At 49.5% G+C, this 25,557-nt stretch overlaps 1 protein-coding gene across 1 annotated transcript; it reads right to left on the bottom strand.

Moving 5' to 3' along the window:
- Positions 1–2,304: 2,304 nt before the first annotated feature.
- On the bottom strand, positions 2,305–20,768 carry KLHL25 (kelch like family member 25). Its single transcript, XM_069025681.1, has 3 exons — positions 20,582–20,768; positions 8,722–10,552; positions 2,305–3,855 (listed from the first exon to the last, which is right to left on the bottom strand). The coding sequence occupies exon 2, from the start codon at positions 10,533–10,535 to the stop codon at positions 8,766–8,768; it is 1,770 nt and encodes a 589-aa protein (XP_068881782.1). The 5' UTR covers positions 10,536–10,552; positions 20,582–20,768; the 3' UTR covers positions 2,305–3,855; positions 8,722–8,765.
- Between the last annotated feature and the right edge of the window lie 4,789 nt (positions 20,769–25,557).

The following is a 25,557-nucleotide window of genomic DNA, read 5'->3' as shown; positions in this document are numbered from 1 at the left end:
GCAAGGAGCATGTGCGATGCTGGGGCATTAATTAATGTGCAGGAGAAGATGACAAGCCATGGACACAAGGAGTTAGTGGTCTGTATGGACATGGATGAATCTGAAAGCATGCTGGATGGCTGGAAAAAAGTGCTCCTCTGCTCCAATGGTGTGTTTAAATGCCAGAGTCAGCCTCTGGATGGATGTGGGGCTTCCTCAAACACCAGAGCTATTAAATCACCAGCTACTCTGCTTTTAATTGACTCTCATGACAAAGGGAGTGGGCACAGATGATAATTCCCTGCAGGCCTTCACTGCAAAGCAGTATTATTTCAAGGGCAGCTGGGGTCAGGCTGGGAAAATGCATATTTAAAACCCAGTAAGGCTCTAAGAGTTTTCATTTAGATAAGACATAGGAGTATCAGCCTCTTGCATCCAGGGACATTCAGCATGCTCAGGCCCTGGGGATGGAGGGGTGATCATGCCAGCTGCCTGCCTGGTTCCACCTCCAAGCATCTCCCTACCCTCTCGAGTGTTTTTTGGAGTGAGAAGCACCCTGTTACTGAGCTGGGGAACTGAGGTGGACAGAGCTCATGGGCAGGCTCCAGCCAGGGCCAGAGGGTGGGTGGAAAGGAGCTGTATCCTGCCCCAGTTCTCCCGTGGGATTGGGCCCTGCAAAACAAGGGAGGTGTGGGATGAGCCCCCCTGCTCCTCCAGGGATCTCCATGTCGGGCTCCTGGCACTTTGTGGGGAAGACGTCTGAGCTCCTGACACCCCACAGCGAGGGCTGGCTGTGGAGTGTGGGCTTGTTTCCCAGGAGCCTGGGAACACAAAACTCCTCTACCACCACCAGACAGGACTCTTTCCCAAGTGCTCGCTCCCAGACAAAGCTGAGCCTGACCTGCTGAGATGTCGAAAAAGCTCTTTTAAAAACAGAAAACAAATCACATTTACATTTCTACCCCTGTACCTCCCATTTAAACGCCAGCCCCACTCTGGCTGTAGCTTTTTTCTGTTACATCCACTTCTGTCTCCTGCTCCCCTTACCCTGCTGCTGCTAACCAAGAAACCTTTGTATTTCTCATTGCATTTAATTCCATAGCAACAGGTCGCTGCTGTCACAGCAGCTGCTGATTGCTTTTGAATTGTCTTTCAGGCAAGCTCCAGAATAAATACAAAAGAGCAGGTCTCTGCATGGCTCATATCAAAGCAAGCCTATTGCAAAGCCTCCCCAGCTGCTATTTAAAGTCCCAGAGTCCCATATAAAACCTAAATCAACAAAACTATAGGGGATTTCGTTCACATCCTCCCCTCCTCTTTTCCCCCTCTCCTGCTCATCAAACAGTAATTTCTACCCTGAATTGGTTTCCCAAAGGGGTCTTTAATGAGCTTTTTCTATGGAGCCTTACACTCATTATCTACCCAGCTCACATCAGCTAATGCTGCTGCCCACCCAGCTCCTGTGGGCAAGGGGACAGGTTCCCTGTCTCCTTTACAGCTCAGAAATTCAGGCTCCAAATCTTTTTGAGACCCTGTGTAACACCCATAGGAAGTTCTGCTTTCCCAGCCCAACAGCCCCTGCTACAAGAAGAGGCAAATACAAAGTTGCCTAGTGCCAATTCGCTGCTCTGAGCAATGCTCCCACAGTCCCAGCCCTGAGCACAGCTGGAGCTGCTGGTCTTGTAGGGAGGGAAAACCCTCCCAGAGTGTTCCCAGGGCAGGACTAGATCTCCCTGCTCCTCTGGGAGCTACTCTGGGATGGGGAGAGATGCACACGGAGAAGAACAGGACAGGAGCTCCAGCTGGAAAGCACATTTCTCCTGTCAAAAGGCCCCTTTCTTGGGAGCTGCAGCAGCCAAGTGAAGGCAAATAAGGAAAACAGAAGTATGAATTCTTCTTGTTTTCCTTAGAAAATACTGGCTTTCCCTGCAGGAGTATGGCTGTGTCTGCATTGGGCCTCTCAACCTATTTGGCAGGTGTTGTTAGCACTGCAGACTTGCAAGTTCTCCTGAAATCATGGCATGAACAAACTGAGTTGAGAGCAGCTGTGGAACAGAGAGCCACATGATGTCCTCAGGACATGAGAAGCCCTGGACTTTATTCCCAGATCTACCATTAACCTTGGACAAGACACTTGACATTGTGCCTCAGTTTCCCAAGCACTGAAGCAATGATAATTACAGCTGGGCTGGTTGCTTTGGAGGCTGTTTGTGAACCACCCCACCGAGTGCCAACTCTGTTATTAATCCTCAGCCCTGTTATTAGACCTAAATCCCGCTTACTTAAGAATGAAGACTCCTGTGAAAAACACACAAGCAGTTTCCCAGATCATCATTTTTATTAAAGTTCACAAGCAGCTGAAGGAAAAAAAAAAAAAAAAAAACACTAGAAGATGTAAATAAACGAACGTCATCCAGCGCATCGCAGACCGGCTGTGCAGAACGTGTGTTCTTCCCGGCAGCGACGGGCGCCCGCTGCTCTGAAAAGACCTTTGCTGTTTGAAGCTGTGTCAAGGCTTTTCATGGCATTGCATCATTCATCTGGCAAGGCTACAGCTCAACCTCATCCAGGGGCAAGAGGCGAGCCCGGAGCATCTGGAGATCTGCTGTGCAGGGAAGAGGGATGCTGGAGTGGTGCAGGACCAGTCCTCGGCAGTGGCCAGCCCCAGAGAAGCCAGTCAGGAGCTGCACCCCGGTACTGACAGCTGAAATCCACGTGCCTTCCTCCACAGCAAAATGAGGAATGGCTCAGGCTGACAGCTCTTGGATGCATAATCCCAAACACAGTTGGCAGCCAGCGTGCGTGGATAACCTGGGGCAGCCTCAGCCCAACTGCTGGCAGGCAGCATGCCGTCAGAAATGCTCACATCTCTCCAAGGAGAAGCCAGGATGTGGGGTGCAGAAGGAAGGAGGGAATCCCTCCCCAGCCCACCCTGTAGTGCTACCCTAATCCTCTTGCTCTCCCTCTGAGGCCTTGCTGGAGCCAAAGTGCCCCTTCCGAAGGCACGAGCGTTCCCCACCGCACCCCTTTTTCTGTTCCTTTGCTAATGAGAGCCTCACCCACACGCAGGGAAGCTCAGCAGACTGGCTCTGAGCATGCAGTGGGCTTTATCTGGGGAATATCTCGGCAGCAGTGCTGCTGCCTTGGCACACTAACAGAGCCCCGTGCTCTTTCCAGCAGCTGCATGTGGGGAGCTACCCAGCCTCTGACCAAATCACAGCTGGCTACAGCAAGGAAAGGGGAAAAAAGAACTTAAAAGGCCCAAAGTACAAACCAAAAGGCATCCTGCCCTGTTTCATCACGGTACCTGGCGCTGCTGGCAGCCATTTCAAGCTCCTATGTTTTAATATTTCAATAGCCATTGCCTCCATGGAATGGCCAGAGGATGGGGAGAGCCAGGTGCTCTCACCTTGTTCCCTTTAACAAACACTTCCAAGTAACCCAAGCAGTAGGCATTGCCAATGGCAAGTTCACTGCCTTAAAAAAAAAAACAGTATCTCTTAACCCCCCCAGCTGAGTAACAAAAAGAGCTGCTCAGCCATGTTTGCTGAGGGATGCAGCCTCCATCTCCCCAGCACTGTTGGTCCAGCTGAGCCCACAAGCCATCCCTGTGCCCCCTGTGCCCAGCCTGGCAAACCAGTGCTCTCGGTTCCTTGCCATCCCTGTGCAGTGGCCAGTGACCAGTGCTGGGGCTGGGTAGCCCTTGGTGACACCCTGGCATGATGCTGGCAGTGGGGCCCCAGCTGTGCCTCCCACTCCTGGTGTCAGGAAGGGATGCAGAAGTTGCCTCGGAGTCCTGTGCGGGAGGACAGGAGGGTCTCGATCACTGTGTTGGCTCCAGCCGCAAGAGAGGGGACGTGGACGTGGCTCTGGCATCTGGGGAAGGAAAGAGAAAGCTCATTAACTGGTGTGGTGCTCAGCTCAGAGCACACAGGGCACTCACTGGGGTAACCCCCATCCCAAATCCCTGAGGTGGGTGGAGGTGGAAAGCAGCTGGTTTCTTTAGGAGTTGTGTTGTCCTTTGCTTGTGCAGGAGAGGAGAGGAGAGGGAGTCTTCATCTGGGGAGGGCTCAGAGCCAGGTAGCAAACTTCTGTGGACATGACAAGAGAATGAAAAGTTGAGGGAAAAGTTTTGGGTTTTTTTTTTTAGGGCAGGGAGGAGAGCCCAAGAACTGGAACAGACAAAACAAAAAGACCCTTTTTCTCTTTTTCCACAGGTTCCTCCAAAAACATCCGTATCACTGACATTTCCAAGGGGTTGATTAATACAGTCTGGGGCCAAGCTCAGACTGCACATGTTTCCATCTGCCCAGGGTTAGGAAAAGCCTGATTTTCATCGACTTTCCTCCCCAGGCCAGCCACTCCCTTCCAACACTGCCTGATAAACTGGCTTCAGAGACAACCAGCCACTTGGAAAGAGCAACAGCGGCAGAAAAACTACAATCCCTGTTTATCCAGCCTTGCTATTATACACATGCAAATGGGTTTCCCTAGGAGCCACCGGGAGAAAGCAGCTGTGACTCTGTTCCGGCAACTCCAGCAGGGTTGCAACAGGTTGCAAGCAACCACCCACCCCAGCAGCACACAGGTGAGCAAGGAGCAGCCTCGAGGAGCCAGGAGATTATCCTGAGGTTTTTTGGGCTGTTGTTTGCAGGTACACAGGTCTTGGCATGGGAAGGTGCCTTTCTGTGAGCAGGGCTCCATGCATGAAGCTGGGAATGATGCAGGTTGCAAGGTGAAAGCACTGCTCCACGTGGAAGGGAGCCACACCAGGCAGCTGCAAAAGTGTCTCTGCAAAAGGCTTGTTATCTAAAGCTGTAATATAATAACCAGGAAAAGCCACGGAATTGACCCAATTCTTAGTGTGAGTGTGGTATCAGAATACTGCTCAGGGCCTGGCACACAGCCTGAATCTTTGCAGGAGCTCTGGGGCCAAAGTTCAGCTTTTAGGGGCCATACCAGCCTCAAAACCCTTCAGCCCCAGTCGCTCAGCGCCCACTCAAAGGCAGGCACCAGCTGCTGGTGCCACCCACAGCCCTCCCAGGAGCTAAACGCACCAAAGGGCTCCAGAGGGAGCCACAAAATCAGCTCTGAGCTTCTGCATGTGTCCCAGGAATCAGTGCCTAGCCACCAGCCTCTGCTCCCTACAGCGAAGACTGAGAAAGGTCCTGCAGGAGCTAAAAAGCACCTAAATGGGAACCTCAGAGCAGGGGAGCCCCTGGCTCCTTGCTTGCTTCTCCTGTTTTGTCTTGAGATGGGAATTCCAACATCTCCACCCCAGGAGAGCATTTGAGGCTCAGGAGGCAGTGCAGAGGGATGCAGTGACTCCCCTTTCCGTTTCACCTTCCCTGGCTGGACCACGCAATCTGAAGTGACCATCCCACCCCCATCTGTGACTCTGCCCCATGAAAATGAGTGTCACACAGGACAGAGAGTCTGGAGAAGCCACTTTAATGTGGAGACAGGCACCTTGGAGAACCTGTTTCTGGTGCTGCCTGAAGTCACTGCTGGGGAGGTGTTGAGTTGTCCCCATCAATTGTCTCTGCACAGGACTGTGACAAACCACCCACCATCCTCCCCCTGGCTGGGCTGTGCTTGTCTTTATCAACACGGAGAGTCTTTATTAGCTGAGTGCTCAGTGTTTTATTTCCCATTTGTAATGTTTTGCCTCCTGATGGCTCCACCACCACGGGTGGGAGGGGACGAGGCTTTCACATTTCATATTGCTAATCACACTTGATCCCTGGAATTAACTGTGGGTAATAAGCACTAAATTAGTGTCACACGGCCACCTTGGCAGCAGTGCTGGGACCTCTGCTGAAAGGTGCCCCGGCTCTAGCTGGGAAGGGTGAAGGCCATGCCCTCGAGGAAGCATTTCCAGCTGATCAGTTTTATGCTCTATAGGAAAAGCAGGATGGGTGGCTTATGATCAACGTTTGTCAAGGACAGACTATTTGGTTTTCTGGGACCAGTTTATAGGCAGGAGGTTATTTTTCCCATGAGTATAAAGTACTGTCTCCTGCTGTGTGATTGCCCAGGCCTTTCCCTACCAGCCCACCTTGTCCTGCTCTGAGGGGTGGTCCCTCCTGAGTTTTTCCAGTGGAAGGGAGGCAGTTCAATAGGAACCTGGGCAGGTGCTGGCCAGCCTGCCTTCTGGGCACCCCTACTTGAAGAAGGATCCTATAGGGACCAAATCCAGTGTTTCAGCAGAGATCTTCCATACTGGGAGCTGCAAACCAGAAAACCCCTCAGCCAGACCTGCAGCAGGACAATGGGGTAAACTGGATCATAGTCAAGAGATCCTACAGAAAATTACCCCAGATCCCAGGCCCAGTTTTGGCACAGATGCAGCCAGAACAGCCAAGGCAGGCACATGGGACATGGGTGCTGCAGCATGGGCAGCATGTGCACATCAGGGACATTCACTCACCCATCTTGGTGCTTTATGTACAGAGCTGTCACAGTGGCTGAGGCCATAACAATAACTTAGTAAAAAAACCCCAGAAAAATACCACTCTAGAAAAATCACGTGGACAGACATTCTTTCTGGCAAGAGCTTGTGTGTATTTTAAATACTTCTTTTAACCAAAGACTGGAGGCAAAGCCAAAAAAGCACATAAAACCCTCACACAGTGACTTTTCACCAGCTTTATTTGCAGTTCCTAGTCTTCTGTGCTTGTGTTAGGCTCCAGATTACAGGGGGGGAAAGAAATATCGATACAACCCCCACAAAACTATTTATTAGGTCTGAACAACCCAAATATAGTATAGAGGAAAAAAGGTAGGAGAGGAAAATAACATCACTGTGACTCTGAAGACTGTTTCTTATTCGGTGGCTGAGGAATCGACTCCCATCTCAAACTACTCCCTATTCCTACTCCCAGCCATGTGGCTGGTGTTGAGCTTTAATATTCAGACACATCTGCTACCAGAGAAAATTAATTTTCAGCTCTAGGATGGCTCTTAAAGGGAGGCCCCATTGACCTGAGCTGAAAATGATGGAGTCCTCACAGTCTTTGCTGCAATATTTAATAGCCGAGTGACAGTTAATTAGATTACTGAGCCACTGTGACAGATGCTAGGCAACGTCTGAGGAGGAGAATTTGGAAAGGCCATTATCTTCCAATGCTGGGAGCACTTTAAGATCTCATTTTAACCCTTTCCACTCTCGCCCTGCCCTCATGGTGGTCCAACCCATGTTAAAACCAGGTGTTTCACAAAGGCCAGCATAATGCCCTGGGTGATTTTTTTCCCACCTGAGAAAAGCAGGTGGTCACATTGGGCTAATGCCTGGCAGAGGTGCCAGGAACTCCTCCTGGGTTCCCATCTGGCATCAAAAGAGATGATCACTGGGAGGTGCCAGCAATTTCACCCACTGGGAGATTCCCAGGCGCACCAACCACACCAAGTGGAAAGCGGGGAAGTGAGAGGGTGTTAGAGGGTTTGGGTAGCATTCTTTTCTCCCTGTATTAAGTGAAGTGGATTTTGATGAGTCTGTGGAAGAATTTCCCTCGCCACAGTCCCCGCTTTCCAAATAAAACTGTAAGTGAAGCTTGTCAATCCCACACCCATACGTGAGGGTTTCCCAGCTCCTTCATCTGGCTGGGATGTAGGCTCCAACCACCAAGGCAGGGCTGTGTGTGCTGCTGGCACTGAGAAACCTGCACTGAGCTAGCAGAGGTGTTACAGACTTCCTGGGAAGGTGATGCTATCCAAGTGTTGCCTGTATCACAATCTGCTTTCACAGAACAAGTTGAGAAGAGTTTTTGGGCTGCATCTCAGCACAGGTTGGTGAGGATATGCAAAGCCCTGTGGAGCCACACTGACAACCAAAATGGTAACCAAACATCCCACTGGAGAGGAGAGAGGAGGAATCAGCAGCCCTGTCCAGGGGCACTGCAGCAGCACCTTCGCTGAGCAAGAGAAAACCAGAGCACCAGAATGAGACACGACATCATGGGTTTCCACCAACTTTCTTATTCTCACACAACCCAAAACACTGATAAACACATTCTTCTTCTGGTTACAAAACCCCTTCCCTCCCACTCAGGTCTGACACAGAAGTCTCAGAAGTTCTGATTTAACAAGCAACAGTTTGGATGATAAATAAACACCAAGACCATCAAATGCACCGTGGCTTCTGCGCTTTTGCTTCTGCTACCCACTGAAGTGTAAATACAGAGCATAAAAAGAGAACCAGGACTTGCTGACATCCCAAGGGTCACTTGCCTACATATTCATCATTTCTAAATACACCACCCAGAAAAATCAGCTAAAATATCAAACTACTGAGATATTTCCAAAGCACTTGTTGCCCTGGTATCTCCCAGGACTCACATGCAAGTGTTTTTAGAAACCTTAACTCCCTCAACTGCATGGGAACAGGATGTACTCCATGGTGAGAGCAGGTGTGGACACATCCCCACCCCCCACCTACAGAAGGGTGATGCTGGCACATCCAGCTACCTTGGAGCAGAAGGAGAGGAGCCCCAACCACCTATGTAGATGTATCTCTTAAGATACTGGGAGGATCATCTGGAAATCAGAGAACCCTGGGAGCTAGCTAGACTTACAGCACTGCAGAGCTGGCTATTCTCTCCTGGCTCTGCATCCCACTTTTAAATGCTCCCTTCCCATAAAATAACCTCATGAGCAACCTGGAACCTATGGCTTCAGCATGGGGTGTGGAGATGCAATTGAGGCAAGACAGCAATTTTCAGTTTAAGAGGAGGAGACCCTTACCTTTATTGACCTCCTGGAAACAAGCCCCCAAGCCCTGCCCCTCATCATGAGGGCAAGTGCTTCCAGGTGCTGACAAAAGCCGTGGGGATGAGCGAGTAAGGCACCGTGGTGATACAGTTCCACGTGTCTGATGTAGGGTCGTAGCAGTCCAGCGTTTTGCATCTCTGAGTGCCAAAGTAACCTCCTACCACGTAGAGTTTATTCCCTGAGGCCAAGGCGTGGCAGGACATGCGCTTGGCCGTCATGTCCCCGATGCGCGTCCACTGGTCGGTCTCGCAGTCGAAGCGGTAGGCGGAGGCTGCTGTGAACTCTGTGTCTCCTCCCATGATGAAAATCTGGCTGCCCAGGACAGCGGCCGCCGTGTAGCGCCAGGGCTGCGGGCACTCGGCCTTGATCATCCATCGGTTCTCAGCTGGATCATAGCACTGGACTTTGGACACCATGTCTCGGTGGATGCTGGTCCCACCGAAGACAAAGAGCTTGAGCCTGGCGCTCACCACCGCGGCGTTGCTCACTCCATCTCTCAACGGAGCCACCATCGTCCATTTGTTGGATATGGGGTTGTACTTCTCTACTTGCTTCAAGGAAACAGAAGGAGATGCAGGGAAGACTCCAGCTACTGCAGTGTGTCCACCAACCACATACAGGCAGTTTTCCAATTCGGCCGAGCCATGCCCAAACCGAGCAATTAACATCGGGGCAGCTTTGGACCATTCCTCATGCACGGTGTCATACACCCAAACATCTTTGGAGACCCCGTTCTCTGAGCCCCTGCCTCCAGTGATGTACACTTTGCAGCCAATGGCACAGGCACTAAACTCCTTCCGTGGACTCGGAAGGTCTGCTTTGGGAATAATTTCCTTTGCTTTGTGATCCACTTGGTAGATCTTATCACACATGAAGGTCTGTCCGCCCAGGATCAGCAAGGTGTGCCCAGCTTTGCGAGGCCTGGCACAGGGGCTGGTGACCACCCCATCATTCTGGAGGATCTTCTTCTTGCACTGAATAGCTTCATCCAGGACAAGCTTGTTCCTTTCATCCACCATGATCAAGTCCTCGCAAGCCAAGGCTTCCTTCAGGCATTCGGAAGGAAGCAAAGCCAGACGAACATTCCTAAGAAGTTCTGGGAGATAAGCCTTCCGCTCATCCAGATCGTATTTCACCCACTGCATGACAGCCTTAAAGACCTTTTCTTCATCCTCAATTTCCAGCTCATCACTGGAGATGAGGTCCAGCAAAGTGTCCTTGGAAAGGTTGTTGAAGTCCTCACTCTTGTGAACAGTCTCAAAGTTGACCAGGCACATCCTCCAGGAGAGCTCATAGAGCCGCCGGCACTGATGAGCATCTGAGAGCAGCATCATGCCCAGGCAGTTGGAAGGGTAGAGGTTCTTCTCCAGGAACTCAGCTGCAGCATCTCGGACGTCATGGAACTGCAGCATGTCCCCAGCCTCCAGGAGAGACTCTGCATTCTCCTCATTGATAATGATCCGAGAAGAGTAAGCGAAGTCCAGCAGTAACTCCAGCACCTCTGGGTGGAGGCTGTCATGGAAGTTCACCTCGTCATCCAGGCTCTCCCGGAGGCCGTTGCTAAACATGGCCTCGAAGTACCTGCTGGAAGCAGCCAGCACTGCCCGATGGCATGGGAACGACCTGTTCCCTGCCCAAAGGGTGACATCGGTGAACATGCAGTGCTTCCGCAGGGTGTTCAGGTGGGACAAGACGCAGTCCGGGTGGGAGGCCTTGTGAAAAAGCAGGATGTTCATGGAGCCGGTGCTGGTGCGGGATTTACGGTTCTCATGGACGCTGACAGACATGGTGGCAGAGCTCTTGCCTGCAGGGGAAAGAACAGACAGATCATTATTCCCTTGTCCTTACTGATATAAGGTATGGAGAACACATGCATTTGCTATCCAACCCTGGTACACTGCCAGTGGACCTCAGAGGTGAAGCACCGGATGACATCCCTGTGGCTCCTTCTCTGTGGCTACTCCTGCACCCTGCCTTGCAAAGCCCTTTCCTCCTGCACCCTCACATCCTCCAAAAAATTTAACTCCGGCCAAGCAGGGCGGGAAGGCAGAGCAGGGTGAAGGGGGAAATTCTGCTTTGGTTTCAACAAAGGAGCAACAAAGTGAGGCAATCAAACCTCAAACTTGGTGGTAGATTGTTTCAAAAGCCCCCAGAGGGTATTGGCAAACCGCAGAAGAGTTATTTTTCCTTAGAAAACAGCATCTAGAGAGCAGACTATCCAGGATAAAGGGCATCGGTCTGCTCCTGGCTCAGCAGAAATCAAGTTTGGCTTCTGATTTTCATGTAGATTACTGCAAGTTTAGGAAAGGCAGCTGCTACAGGTTTTATTTACAGAATATTAAATTACCAGCACAATCCAAAAGTTTTGAACAAATTTTACCAAACACATTTGTTGCACTTTTTGATGATAAAACTCACCAGACACCTCATGTGACTGAAACATTTTTCAGGACAGATTCTCATCAGAATAAGACAAAAGAAAGATATAAATTATGCTTTTTACAGACAGGCAGAATCAAACACAAGGCTTTTATTAGCTACTATTTCATTTAAGTGCTACCTGATACCAATCCTTGCCTGTAAAAGAAAACCCCTTTGGACTAATCAAATTAATACTACCTAGATGATAAAATCCAAGTCATTTACTCCAACATACTTTAGCCAGCTGTATTTTGTTCCCCATGTAACTAAAGCAGACACACGCACAGCCCACTCTTACAGCAGAAAGTTAATAGAGAAGCTGTCCCGAGGTTTGAAAAATTAAGCTGAAAAAAATCAAAATGGGGTCAACCTTCACTCCAGTCACTGAATTATTTAGATAGTCAGCTGGGGAAGAGTTTTCAGATGGGTTCTTTTTGTTGATGTTGGTTGGACGGGTTTTTTTTTTTTTTAACTTGCTCTTCACAGCCTGGGGTTTCTCAAGGGTCTTTCCACCCTGCAAACACAAGGTCTGCAGATGAGCCCTCTCCTCCCCAGCCAGGCTGAGCTCACCAACACTAGGGGTCTTGGGGAAAACCCTGAAACGCCGAGAGAATGGATGCAGCGCTCCCAGGCCGCTGGCAGGTCACAGCCTTGACCTGGCAGCGACCGGGAGCTGCACAACCCTCCCACACTCCATGGGTGGATGACCTCAGGAGGAGGCAGATGGCCAGATAAGCTGCCTGACTCAGGCTCTGCTCATGAGCTTCCTGCCCCTGCTTCTCCAGCGCCTCCAAAAGAGTCCGAATTAGACAAACAGTTGTGGGCATGTTGTTCCTTCCCCACCCGCTGCCATGACTTATTGAGGTTGGTCTTCTCAAGGCCTCACTCATTCCTCAGGGCTGTGTCACACTCCAGAGTAAAGTTTCTGTGCTTCTCCGTGCAGAAACAGCAGCTTGCCCAAGCAGCCACAAGTCCCACTCGGCCTCCGAGTCAGGGGCAGGAGCACTGACTCAGGTAATCAGGTGGGATATGTCCATGGCCCAAACTCCTGCAGCCTGGGATAGAGGCTGGCAAGCTCATTTCACCCGTGACTGGAAGCTGTACAAAACCAAGGCTCCAAAACAGGAAGAAAAATGTTATTATAGAACAGCACTTTGAAGTGCATCCGAAAGAAATGTTTCCAACATCTACACCCAGAGAAGGAACAACACTAATTTAAGAGGTTATATGGATTCCCATGTCAACGCCAAAGCGCAGAATACAAATGAAACATTTATGACTCTGCTAAAAGCTATTGATTTAGGTTCCTACTCCTACAACCTCAGAAACCATCCTGCCACTGCTACTGCTTTCTTTGCTCACAGCTCAGGTCAACTATTCAGTGTTAACCTTTGATTTGCTTATGCACAAAAAAAAAGAAGCAATTTATATAGGACAGCTATGGAAACAAACAGCAGGAAGGCAGCAATGATTTTTCTGACACTAAGATTAAATGCAACTACTCAGAGTGGAAGGAGCAGGGCATTTAGAAATTAAAATGTCTATATAAAAGCTGCAGCAAAGCCATTTCTTATATATACATCCACAAAGAGACACATATATATATCACATGTGTACACAACACATATATATCAAATCTCAGGCTTCTAGCATCAAGTATCTATCCCAGGGAACTTGGAGGCAAATAATATTTCTATCCTACATGTATTGAACAATATCCAGGGAATAAATTGGCAGGTTGCAGCCCAGCCCCCAGCACTGCTCTTCCTATCACATTGTCCCTACAGGCACCAACTGATCCCTGGCGCAGCTGGAAGTGTGAAAACTAAAGAGGCCACAGTCACAGCCCCCTTACTTGGCCTCTCCTGGAGCACAGTGTCACTGGTCACAGACAAGCAGGGCTAGACAGAACATTAAACTGAAACTAAAGCAGCCCCTGAACTCTGAGGTGCAGCCATCTCACCAGAAAGCCTTGCTTGTGGTTTTCAGCAACACCCAAACAGGTTTTTCTAAGGGCTTCTTGAATCCTGCCATAGCTAGGTACAAGCATAAAAGTGGCAGATACTAATCCTTCCCCTCACAAACTCCCCTCACCGAATGTCTCAGTCTAACAGAGACCTTGGCATCCTCTCACCCATATCAGACAAACAGAAACTGCAGGCAGCAGCTACTTCATCTGGCAGGCTTCTTCCAAAACGTAGCAGCTGACAAACCTCAGAAGCCTGTAGGCAAAGTGTCTTCTACGATTTCATGATGTGCACAAAAGTGCTTCGATTTAAGCCATGTTTAACTGCAGCGATGAGCAGGCTGGACCTGTGACACGTGCACTTCTCTGAAGCAGACGCATGCAGAGCACAATTTGGCCCCTACCACACTCCTTGCTTCCCTTACCTAACTACTGAGCTAAAGAGAAAAAGCAGAACCGCTCAGAATGAGGAGTATTTTACACAAAGCAACCTGTCAGTGGCTCCTGCCAAGCTCCCACCTGCTCTGTGAGAGCCCGGGGGTTATCGCAGCTCCCAGCTGCACCTTCCATCATGCAGGAAGCTGTTACTGGAACAGCTGTGTCCACGGGAACAGCAGAAGGCATGACCTGAACAAACTGGGGCTTGGATTTCTCCATGCTGCATTCATTTTTTTTCCTTGGAAAGGCAGTTATTGAAAAATAAGTATCTACTGCATAACCTTTTAAAGGGATCTTAGTGCACGCAGAGGCAGATAATAATCGTTCTTCCATATGGATGAGGGCAGAGGGGCATCAGCTTTTTGACAGCTATCCAATGCTGTCTGCTGGCTGTAGTATTCCCCTGGCTGTCTGCAGCCTTTGTACAGCCAGGATGGGAAAGACAGGTTTTTTCCAGCAGAGCCAGATAAGGTTGCTTTGAAAATCCTTCCACTCATCCAGACAGGGCAGACAGCAATCCTGAAAGAGGGAAGGAGTTGGCCCAAGAAAAAAGACCCCTCAAATCTCAGCTCATGAAGAAAACACCCTAGCAGTCTCTCTGGACAGGACAAAGCAAAAGGGGAAAAACAAAGCACAGAGCTGGCCAAACTCCCCACTCAAAGAGCCACAGCTCTCCTGTCTGAGTGCCTTTTGCTTCCTACAAACCACACCCCAGCAGAAGACTTTCCCTCCCAGGCTGACGGGTCACCCTGTCAGAGCCGTGCTGGAATGGTCCTTTAGGAGAACCTCAGGAGACACTGTACCACCTCTTGGAAAACCCAAGCCCGTCTTAGACAGATACTTTGAAGCTGTATCAGGCCCTGTACCCTGTCACAGAAGAACTGCATGTGAGTGGACAGCTCAGAAAGGCTATTGATACATGAACTACATTTAGCCAGGCTTGGGGTTCCCCCTCCATCTCAAACCAGCAGGCTCTCCACAAATCTCCAGTTTCATTCACCTTCAGGGAATCACCAGCTGAGATCCTGCTTGCTTTCAAGAGGACAAGATTTGAGAGCGATTAAGATGTTCCCCAGTCGGACTTCAGGAGATCAAGAATCATTTCTGCTTAGAAGGGCAAAACTACGTTGGTTTATAAATGCTCTCCCAAGACCATAAAGGTTGTCTGCCAGCAAAGACCCCAAATCCCATGATCCGAAGCTGGCACTTTCTGTTTTGCCCATGAGAGAAGCAGCAAGCAGAACATGTTTCTTTCTCCCCCACTCAACCATGAACAATTTAAAGCTGTAAATAAGTAAATAAATAAGCAGCACAGTTCCCTGCTGGCTCAGCTCAGAAGACCTGGAAGAAGCTACTCACACTGCAGCAGTTTCATTCCCAAGCAGCCATATGGGCCCTTCTATGCATGTGCTGCACTACAACCTACAGACACTCCTTCCAAACCAGAGCAGACCCACCTGGAATGGCCAGTGACAGCAGGCATAAGATTCATTTTTATTTTCTCTCCATCTCACAGTATCAACCCTTTGGGGTGAAACACTGTCTTGAATTCAGAGTTTAAGTTCTCCCTGAAAGCGGTGGGATCAATTCTCTACTAATTAGTAATGTGCCTGCTCTCTCATCCCAAATATCTGTACTTTTCCAATGCTTTCATGGACTCCACCACCTGGTGCTTAGGCCAGCAGCGTTATCCCAGGCCAAAATTACTGCTATAGAACCAATTTCTCCCTTTTTACTGTAGAGAGTAGCAAACTAGAAACATAAAAGTCACCTACTGTGTTATCGTCACAGGGAAGAGCTCCTTGCAAAACTGCTTAGGAGAAAGAGCAGTGAGGCAACACGCTGTCAAACACAGAGCCAGACACAGCTGTGTTTCAGATGCAATTTCCCAGCGCTGGAGACCATCAAAAGGTTTGAGAAAGGGGATCTGTTACATGCAGGCATTCACGTACTCAGAGGCAGCCTGAGCTTCAAAAGTGGAAAAAACCCAACAGAAACCAGGAAAGGATGGTGGGGGAGAAGAACAAGAAAGGGGAAGGAACAAATGTGAAGATGTTTTCAGATAATTTTCCTGTCCTTGCATATCACAGCGGACTGTCAGGTACACAGCTTGGAGCTGCTTGAAATGCTCAATACTAATAATGCCCTTCTGTCAAGAGTGCTTGAGATGAAAGGAATTAAAATTGCACCTGGCATTTAGTGCAGCACCACACTTGTTGAGCATAGAGCCTGGGCTGCTGCCAGGTGGGCACCACGGGACCTTCACTACATCATCTCCCAGGCATGCCCTCTGCTCTGGCACACTCCTGCATGCAGACTTTGCTCTCTAACAGGTTGGGTTCATCTCCAGCAATTCCGATGAATTTAGTGGTTTGCCTGTGTCAGCCAAATTTGTTCCTGTTCTCTTCAGGATGACTAACACAGCAAAGATGCAACTGTGATTTTGCAGGGTGGAATTCAGACAACATAACTGCTGTGAATCAGAGGGTATCACTCTGGATTTGCCCTTCCTGACAAACTTATGATGTTTCACCAGGTTTGCAAACAGGCAAACAAAGGAAAGGCAGCTGACTCCATCCCCCCAGTGCAGAATTTTTGATCCTGCCCCAGCCTTTGAGAATGGGAAGCATCCTTATCATTTCTTCTCATTTTCTCACTTCCTAGTCTAGCCTGTACACCCTAGACAGAAAACAGAGAGACCACGTGAAAGGCTCCTTCTGTTGGCTCAGACAGAAACTGGGAGGTTTTCCAAGCCCAATTCTGTAGGCTCCAGGAATCAGATTGTCTGGAGAAGATCCGGGTACATATCTGAACATTTTGAAACTCAGTCTCAGAAACTCGGTCTGAGTTTCATACCCCACTCATATCCTCATATCCCATTCTCAGTAGTACCCACCATTCCCCCTTTAAACCCATGCTCCACTCTGAGCCCAAAGCCACCACAAGAATCTACTGAATGCCACTTACTTGACAGAAAATCAAAACATTATTGTCAAGCTGAACCAATTAGTGAGGTTCTTGTTTTGTCTTGCAAAAGCACTGGTAAAAGGGGCTGTAGTGCCTCAAATCTCTGACATGCACTCATCTGAGTCAAAGGCAACCATGCTCCAACCACAAAAAAATACCTGTAGGAAATGCTCTTTGCATGCAATCCATGCAGTTCTATTCACAAATCAGGCATTGGACTTGCTACTTTGCAGCTGAGATACTCCATAAAGGTTCTCGAGCTACCTGTGACACAATCAAATAAAATTCACATTCACCACTAAGCACAGCGGCTTTGCTGTTCCTGGGAATACCACGCCCTCCTACAACCACTACCAAAATCGGGATAAATAATGCTTTTAGCCACAGTCCAGGCTCCAGACAATAGCTTTTCACTGCTACGCCTTAACCCCAGCGGATCTTTTCAGAGCCCATGATTCATTTCAGAGGCTGTGGTGGGGTTTTGTCCTTCCTGCTGCTCTCCAGCTCTGTTTGTGAATACATCCCATTCTGCCAGATCAGTCACAGGCGCTTTGCAAAATGAATGGGGGCTGTAGAGGAGGCAAGCAAGTTCACAATCCCGTCTATCAAATTATACCCAAAAAAGCTCCAGAATGGGAACAGTCTACTTGATTGCAGTACCTAACCCAGCTCCATCTGGGCAGGATAAAGTCCTTTTCAAGCAAGCCAAACTTGCTAATGTGCTGCAAAGGCAAAAGGCCTTTGGTACTTCAAACACAGAGGAACCACACGCCACTTCCCAGGGAGAGTTTAGGAGATGAGATGTGGTATACATGAAATTAATGCCAGAATAACCACAGCAGCTGCTGACTCCAGAGATCTTATTCAGATCCTCCTACTCTCCCAGCTCTGAGGCTGGCAGAGCTGAGTGCTCCGGTGGCCAGGCTGACCAAAAGCCCTGTCATGGATGCTCACACCAAACAGGTCTGTCTGCCTGCCTGCTGTCAGGGCAGGATTTCAATTTTTGGCCTGGCCAGTTAAGCTGGGGTTTTGTTTTGCCTTCCCTATTCCCCTGCCAGGCAGGAGATCATGGTACAACTGCCAGGTTTGGTTTGCTCATTTGCAATTCTGGCTGGAGTTCAGAGCCATGGAGATGGGAGGCCCTCACACCTCCTGAATGGATTAGCCCCCGATGCTGCTGGGCATGGGGGACAGCCACTCCCAACTGGATTGTAAAGCGCTGACAGATATTGAAGGGTTTGGGGCTGCAAGACAGGGCATTGCTTATTGCCCTCTGGCTCTGGACAGAAGGAAAAAAAAATCTCAGATTTTTCCATTTCAGTACTCACACAGCATCAAATCACACACTCAGCTTGCAAGTTCTGTGCCACTGTGGCATCCCTACAGCAGCCCAGGCTGTCCTGGGCATCCCTGCAAGCAAACCAGAGTGATTGCCAGTGTGGTACAGTAATAAATTTGCCTCACCACAGTGTGACAGGCTATCATATAAAACTGGCAGTCTTTGCAAAGCCTAATGGTCAGTAAGCAGACAGTGGTTATGGGACATTCAACATTCCCAGGCTCCTCCAACGGGGGAAAGACAGAGCTGTCTGTTCTGGCTGGAGTGATACTAATAGTCACTATGGGGATATAAAGCTGATAAGCAAAGACAGAGCGATGTGATGGTGGTTAAAGGTCAGGCCAGGGGGCTTGGGGCAGCTTGTTACAGCTAAATGCTTCCTAGCCAGTATTCCTGCAGGCACTGTTTTCAGCAATGCCACTACACTCACTGCAATTCAACTACAGTCTGTGAAAGTGGGGAGTAAATCTACCCCTCAGTTCAAGTGCTGACACGGCTCAAAACCTGCCCCTTCCATGGTCCCTGAGCACAGTGAGCAGCCGTGGCTGCCACAGACACCCTGGGCCAGCTCTGCCTGTCCTGCTCCACCTACTCACATCCAAGCCAAGGCACTGCTCAACACTCTTTTGTAATGCTGCCATTTCCTCTCCTCACCTCGCAACTCTGCCTGTCCTCTTCCACCTCCACAGATGGCCACATCCTGCCCTTCCTGTTTCACTCATCCACCTTCTAAACATTGCCTAAAACCTCCTCGCTGCTCAGAAGGACCTGAACTCCTGCAGGCTTTGGAGACGGTTGGTCACCACCACAGGGACAAAACTGTTATCACAATTCACACGTGCATACGTACACATAGATATGCACACACTCCTTATCTCCATCCCAGACCATGTCCAGCACGCCCTCCAGAGCTGGAGGAACCATACTCTGGATCAGACTCATGCTCATTTTCACACGTTTGGAATACGTGTTATGCAACATCTTGTCATCTGTTCCCAAGCTGTCGCCTTCACAAATTTCTTTTGCCTTGTTTCTTCAAACCATTTTCAACTTGCCTTAACTCCCCTGCAAAAGCACATCTGAGACACCAGCTTCTCTGCTTGAGTTACTTGAGCCTGCCCCAAACACAGCACGAGAGGATACTGCATTCTGCACACATACTGAGGCAGGAGGACTTCAGTAAACAAGCCTCAAATACTTGAGAAAATGAACAAGAAAGGAATGGGAAATTTAAGTTCTTCAGTGCTGAAGCTGGTTACAGTCTCCCACGTCCATATTATGGTGTTAATTCTGCAACAATTTTCACTCTGCTTTTAATCCTGAGAATCTCGCACCACCTCACACCTTCCTGCTGCAGAGCAGACTTCCACCTATGCCTCCTCCCCAAGTTCTTTACTTGGGCTTATCACAAAGATAAGACAGAGCAGATGATTGGGGTTAAAGACACAAAAGAGAAAAAATATGTTTTCAGATAAGATTTGATTCGAAGCAGAAAACAGGACCAGGAAAACGGAGAGGCCCCAGAAAGGGTCCTATAGCATTAAGGAGTCAGACTCTTTGAGAGATGGACAGAAAGTAAAACATACAGGAGAGCTCAGGGACAGAGACAAGAAAGTAGAGGAGAGCTCAGAACTCTGGACGGAGACTGTCACCAGAGCAGCTGAGCCAACAGCAGCAGCTGGCCACCACCAGAACACGTGGGCTGTGTTACACATCTCGGGTTGCTCCTAAGGTGAGTTCAATAAAAACAAGTGTCACAAGACGCAGGAAGGAAGAAGGAAAGACAAGGGAAGTTGTCAAAGTATAAAGGTTACAGTGCTGCTTGTTTTCTTCTTGTGGCTCTGGATCTGTCCTGGAGAGGAAGAGGTACATTTGCAGGAAGGCTACAAAAGCCCACAGCACCCTGGCTGAGGAAATCACTCCAACAGATCACAAGAGAACACACGCAGAGATTGCCAGGAAAGGAAAACAGAGCAGTCATGACACTGGGGCTCTCCGCTGGAATAGCGTGAAACATTCAGCTATCTGCTTATGCAAGGCTGAGGGCAGATTTTCCAAGCACAGGTCTGGCTGGTCTAAGCCCCCCACCCCAACAATTACAAGTGGATAGACAAAGAAAATAAAAAAAATTAGAAAACTCAACTACCTAACAGGCTTTAAACTTTTTTAAATGCAAAGGGGCCCGTGAGGACAGCGCAGGAAGGAAGAACTATTTTTCTCCTCTGTCAGCTCAGCTCAGTCATTCACACAGACCTGCTCACTTCTCGAGACAGGCTTGTTCGAACCGATTTCATCAGAGGCCACGAAGTTGCGTCCCTTGGAGCACAGTTTTGAGACATATATATAGGGACGAGAGAGGAGGAAAATAACAAAGCAAAAAGCAATGCCACTTTACTTTCACATTCATGAGATTAATAGCTGAAATAGCTGAGATTTAATATTTTTTAATTTTCTATTTTTTTTTTCTTTAGAAGTGAAAAGTCCTTCCCTCTTTAAACCTTTCCCTGCCGCTTCCTGCCTATGGAACACGATGCTCCAAACCCCGGCGAGTCCCGGGCCGGTACCGGGGGCAGCACCTGAGGTCCCTCCTGTCGGGGGGCCGGCACATCCCCGCCCCCACGGCTCCCAACTCCCGCAAACCCCTTGCTCGAAGGAGGTCTAGCAGCGGCGCGTAAACCCAAAGCTGGGGGGAAATCACTCACCGTCGCTTGGCCCAGCCGAAACCTCCGGGAGCCGCGAAGCCCCCAGCCCCAGGAGGCAGGGATGCAGGAGGCAGGGATGCAGGAGGCAGGGATGCAGGAGGCACGGCTGAAGCGCGGAGCGATGCGCGGCTCCCCGCGGCCCCGGCGCGGCCCCGCGCGCTCCCCGCGCACAATGTACCCACCGGGCGGGACCGGCCGCGCGTGGGACCGCGGGGGCGGGGCCGCCTGCCGCCGCCGCCGCCAATCAGCGGGCGCCGCTCCTGTGACGCGCCCTTCCGCCACGCCTCCTGCGGGAGCGCCGACCAATAGGAGGGCGGGAGGGCCGCCTGTGGGCGGGGCGAAGGGGGATGTCTGTCCCCGGGGCTGAGGGCCGCCTTCCGCCGGGCCGGCCTTCCCGAGCTGCGGCCACTCGGGTCAGGGCCCCCGCCGGCTGTTGCGGAGCTCCCCGGAGGAACCCGTCCCCTGTGCCCCAGCCTTTGCCCCTGCGGCCAGCACGCCGCGGGGTCACGCCCGGCCGGCCCTGTCCCCGCGTGTTCCGCAGAATGGGCGCCCCGCGGAGTGATGTCCCCGCGTGTCACTCACCCACCGCCCGCCCACGCCTGCAGCGGCACAGGGAAAGTCAGCAGAACCCGGCTAAAATTCAGGCAGATTTGTGAAATCGCTGGCCTCAGCAGAATTTCGATGCGTGGGGGATGTGAAGGTCAACAGGCCCACCCCCGGGGCCCCGCTGCCTGCGGGGAGCTGCAGAGAGCCTGGGATCGGAGACTGGCCAGGGGCCGTGCCCTGCGTGGGGACCGCCCGTGGGTCGGTGCCGTCATCTGGAAGGGGCAGGGGGGGACGTGGCAGTGTTCCCTTCAGCAACAGCGTGGGCTGAACCTGGAAAAAAAACCCGGCTCATTTAGAAACAATAACATTTTTCAAAGCAATAACATTTTCTCATAACACAAGAGCAGCTGGAAACAGCAGTGCCTCTGATCCCACCCGTGTTTTCCAACCCCTGCTCTGGAGTGAGGCGCAGCAGGTAACTGCGCACCTGCCCTATGGGATAATTTCTCTGTGAGTGGCTGTGCCTTCCCTGGGGTTTGTGGAATGCTTCATCTGCCAGAAAAAAAAGAAGCTGGAAGCTTCTTTCGGTTTCACAAATTTTGAATACACAGAGGAGGCAGGGAAGAGCTGCTCACTATCTTCTCCCATGACCCCATTTCTCCAGGGCCCTACTCCCTGTACGCAGTCACAAATGTTCAGTAATAAGACTCAAGTGAAAAACTAACAGCTCTGTTAAGTGTATCTCCCCAGATACTGGCTGGATGGGAATATCCAAAGCATGCTGAAACTTCCATACACCTAGGGATGAACGATTTGAGGGCTGCTCCTTCTGACCTAGTAAAGGAAATCCCCCGTTTCCCCACCGAATTAACTACTACTGCTTGTCCTGGCTTTGCAGTGGTGATTCCCTGCATGACCAATTTTACATGGTGTGGCCATGGGAGGAGGTGGAAAGTTGCTGCTATAGGGATATATTGAAACAAAAGTTCCAGTAAATCCAAAATACAGTCCTTTATTCCCATCTTGAGACAGAAGGTCAGCTACAGCTGGCAAAAGCTGTGCATGGTAAATAACAAAGTACACTGAAGATGTTGAACTGTATCGAATTCCTGGGTTTTTGGATCTGTGTTGTTCCAGGTCATTGCAGTTTAACTCTTAGGGTGCTGCTGCCTTCCCAGCTACAAGCACAGCTACTCTTGAGGAGGCTGAATATTGTCCAGGAGCCTGCTAATGACTTTAATGAGCTGTTCAGGAAGACAACAAGGATTTGTGCAATAGGTGGGTGTGGTGTCATCCTGAATACATCTGTGAAACAACAAAAACATGAAAGACAAAATTGACTTTCCCTATTCCTGCTGTGTTCCACCCAGCTGTTCCCGAGGATGAAGGAGCTGTGGAGAAAAGCAAGGTCGTGTTTCTTAATTCCGAAGCACTTTCAGAGTGCTACTACAAAAGCCAAATGCCATCCCAGCAAGCTGTGTGTGATCCCAGACTGTCAGTCTGCAACCTGGCAGGCAGAATTCTGGCATCTGCCTGTCCTGAGGACACAGGAGAGCTCCCTGCAAAACTCTACCTGAAAAGACACTTCAAAGCCATGATGTCTGTCGCTAATCTCCACCCACCAGCTTCTGAACTGTAACTCTCACTCCTCTGTATGGGGCAGAGCTAAACAGAGGGAAGTCCCAGGAAACTCTGCAGAAAAGATCCTGTGCTGTAGCAGTGCACACGCCTGGTGTTAAGATGCTCAGGCTGATGAGATTAGGCTATTTGCTTTTGTTCCAAGGGAGCAGCAGAAGGCCAGATATGGCAGTGATGGGCACACCAGATACACACACTGGCAACCAGCTCCTCACCGTGAAGGAGATGCAGAGCCAGACAGCTAAGAAGGCAGGGGCAGCACAATAGGAATGCTTGTCAGAAAAGGAAAAAAACCTGGCAGACATTTTAAAATGTTTTTAAATCTCTTCTTAAAGAGGATTTAAGAACAAGGTGTATATAGGAGAAAGAAGCTTAATTTATGATGAATGTTAATACCAGCTCCTTACATATGGTACTGGCCTCAAGCATCCCTGAGGGTTTTTGAGGGACTAGTGCTGTGGTTATGATTTCAGTGTATAGGGGAAACTCTCCTGCATTATTAAACAAATCATGCCCTGCATTGGCCTATGGTTTGATGTACATGATGCATAGTTGATGTCAGCCAGCTGGGGAGACAGGATTCTGCAACTTGTTGGCATTTTGAGCATAAGTTGGAAAACTGCTGACTGAGATCCCTTCCTTCATCATGAACCATCAGAGTTAATTTTTTTTTAAATTTGGGAAAAAAAAAAAACCCAAACCCAAAGTTTTAAATAATTGCATTTACCCTTTGGCTGTATTTGTTTAGCATAACATTAATTATGATGGAAAATGTAAACATTTGCACAGTTAAACATTTGATTTGACTACAGAAAACTGTTCTGTTTGTTACAGAAATCAGCACTAATTGCCTGGTTCCTGTTAAATCCTCACTTTCCCAAAAATGGAGAGTCAAAAGATTTACCCTAGCTAGAATTCACTGGCTAGCTTTACCCATTTATATCATGGAGCTGGATCTCCTGATGTAGCTGACTAAGTAGGTGATGTTCATAGAAGTAGGAGGGATAAAATCTGGCCCACAAACCACATTGACTTCCTTCCATCTATTTCTGTTTTTCCCTGAACATTGCCATCCTACAACACCCTGCTCTCCCATGAGTTAAATAATAAAATTAGTGTTTTCTCCTCCAGGTCACTGTTTGCAGTCCATCACAGGTCATGCCACAACCAGCTAATGGCTGCTAAGTGGTCTGTGTGAAATTAGTTTAGTGGGTCTCCAGCCAGAAGCCAGTTGACATATGCCCAAAAATCAGTTCTCCAATTGGCTTCCTCATTGGCAGTTATGGCACGTTGGTGAAGGCCATGTGAATTCAGCATTTCCCCACGGCCAGGAACAGAGACAAGGTTGGTTGTGAACACTTTCCTCTCTTGTGAGTGCCAAAGTTTCTAGAGAAGGTCACAGCACAATGCTGACTGCCAGTGCCTGAGGACCTTGCTATCACCCCAAATTCAGCCTCTCCAGGGAACTGGTGGCAGCAGAGGTAGGAAAAGCTGCTGAAGACTCTCTGCAGAGACAGCCCTGACATCAAGAAGAGGGTGCAAAGTGGCAGTGGGAGTCCTGATGGAAGGTTTCACCCTTTGGCTTGTCCTGCACAGGAGGGCAAACTGCAGAGCTGCCAGTCAGACTAAACCAATTTAGCATTCCCTGCAGTAACAATATAAATCCAATCTCCCTCCCTCTCCGCCTTTTCCTCCTGATGCCAGATTTAAACAACCTCACTTTTTTGGCAGCAGGAAACTTCACAATTAAATATAGAAGCAGAGCACACTTTGGGATGGAACTTCCAACCAGGGAACAACAGATGGCATTGTTTGCTGGGCTGGAAAAGCTGCGTCTGCTCCTAGAAGAAATGCTAATCGGGGCTTAATTAGGCATTCAGAGGGAACTGTATCTCATCCCCAGGACAATGGCCATGTGTACATGATCCTGAAAAATGCAGGGAAGAAGATACAAAATCGTCAAAAATCCTCACTGGATCGAGTCCAAATTTGGCACATAATGTGATAGCATATCCCTGAGACTTTCCCTGTGCTGAAATCCATCCAAGCCACTCAAATAAAAATGCAGTTGTCAAAGACTTGTTTTATGTTGTTTTCAAGTGGCCAGTGATTTTGTTTTCAGTTTCAAAGCAAATCATTCCAGCCTAACACTGGAATCAGATCCTACCCTGGCAGCTCGCTGAGGTGTGGCAAGATTAAAGGGTAGCTGAAATCTTATAGCAAGTACTGCAAATGGGGATGGAAGAGTTACAAAGATAATAACACACACCTTGCCCAGGATAACTGATCCTTCTATGGAAACACAAAGGAAGTAAAGAGGAGAATGGTGGAAAATGTCCCCCAGTTCATTCCAAGTGGGTGTTCAAGCACAAAAGTCCCATGATGTGCAGTGCCTGTGCATGTAAGAACATTGTGCCTTCTTCCCTCCCTCAGCACTGCCAGCTTCCCCCAGAGGTGCAGGCAGCCAGGCAGAGCTCTGTGTCCTTATTTCAGTGTCTTCTCTTTGGAGTATCAAAGCACCATCTCAATCTGGAGCCGGCAGAACTGTTTGCAAAATGAGACTGCCAAGCGTTTCACCAGGAGACCGGCCCCAGCTGCCAATTTTGCCAGCACTGCAGAGATCCCCATTGTGCTGAGCCTTCGCTTTAAAGCCCCCATCTTGTTTTAATGTCCTCTTTCTCCCCTGCCTGGTTCAAAGCAGCTCATCTGACCAGCCTGGTCTAGTGGAAGATGTCCCTACTCCCAGCAGGGTGTGCTGGACTGGATGATCTTTTAAGATCTCTTCCAACCCA

This window comes from Aphelocoma coerulescens, chromosome 10 (genome assembly GCF_041296385.1).
Source record: "Aphelocoma coerulescens isolate FSJ_1873_10779 chromosome 10, UR_Acoe_1.0, whole genome shotgun sequence".
Classification (NCBI taxonomy): domain Eukaryota; kingdom Metazoa; phylum Chordata; class Aves; order Passeriformes; family Corvidae; genus Aphelocoma; species Aphelocoma coerulescens.
Note: the sequence above shows the minus strand (reverse complement) of the source record. Positions and strands in the feature narration are given on the sequence as shown.

Bases quoted from the DNA above. Each gene is read 5' to 3' on its own strand.
- KLHL25 (XM_069025681.1), bottom strand. From the start codon at position 10,535: ATGTCTGTCAGCGTCCATGAGAACCGTAAATCCCGCACCAGCACCGGC.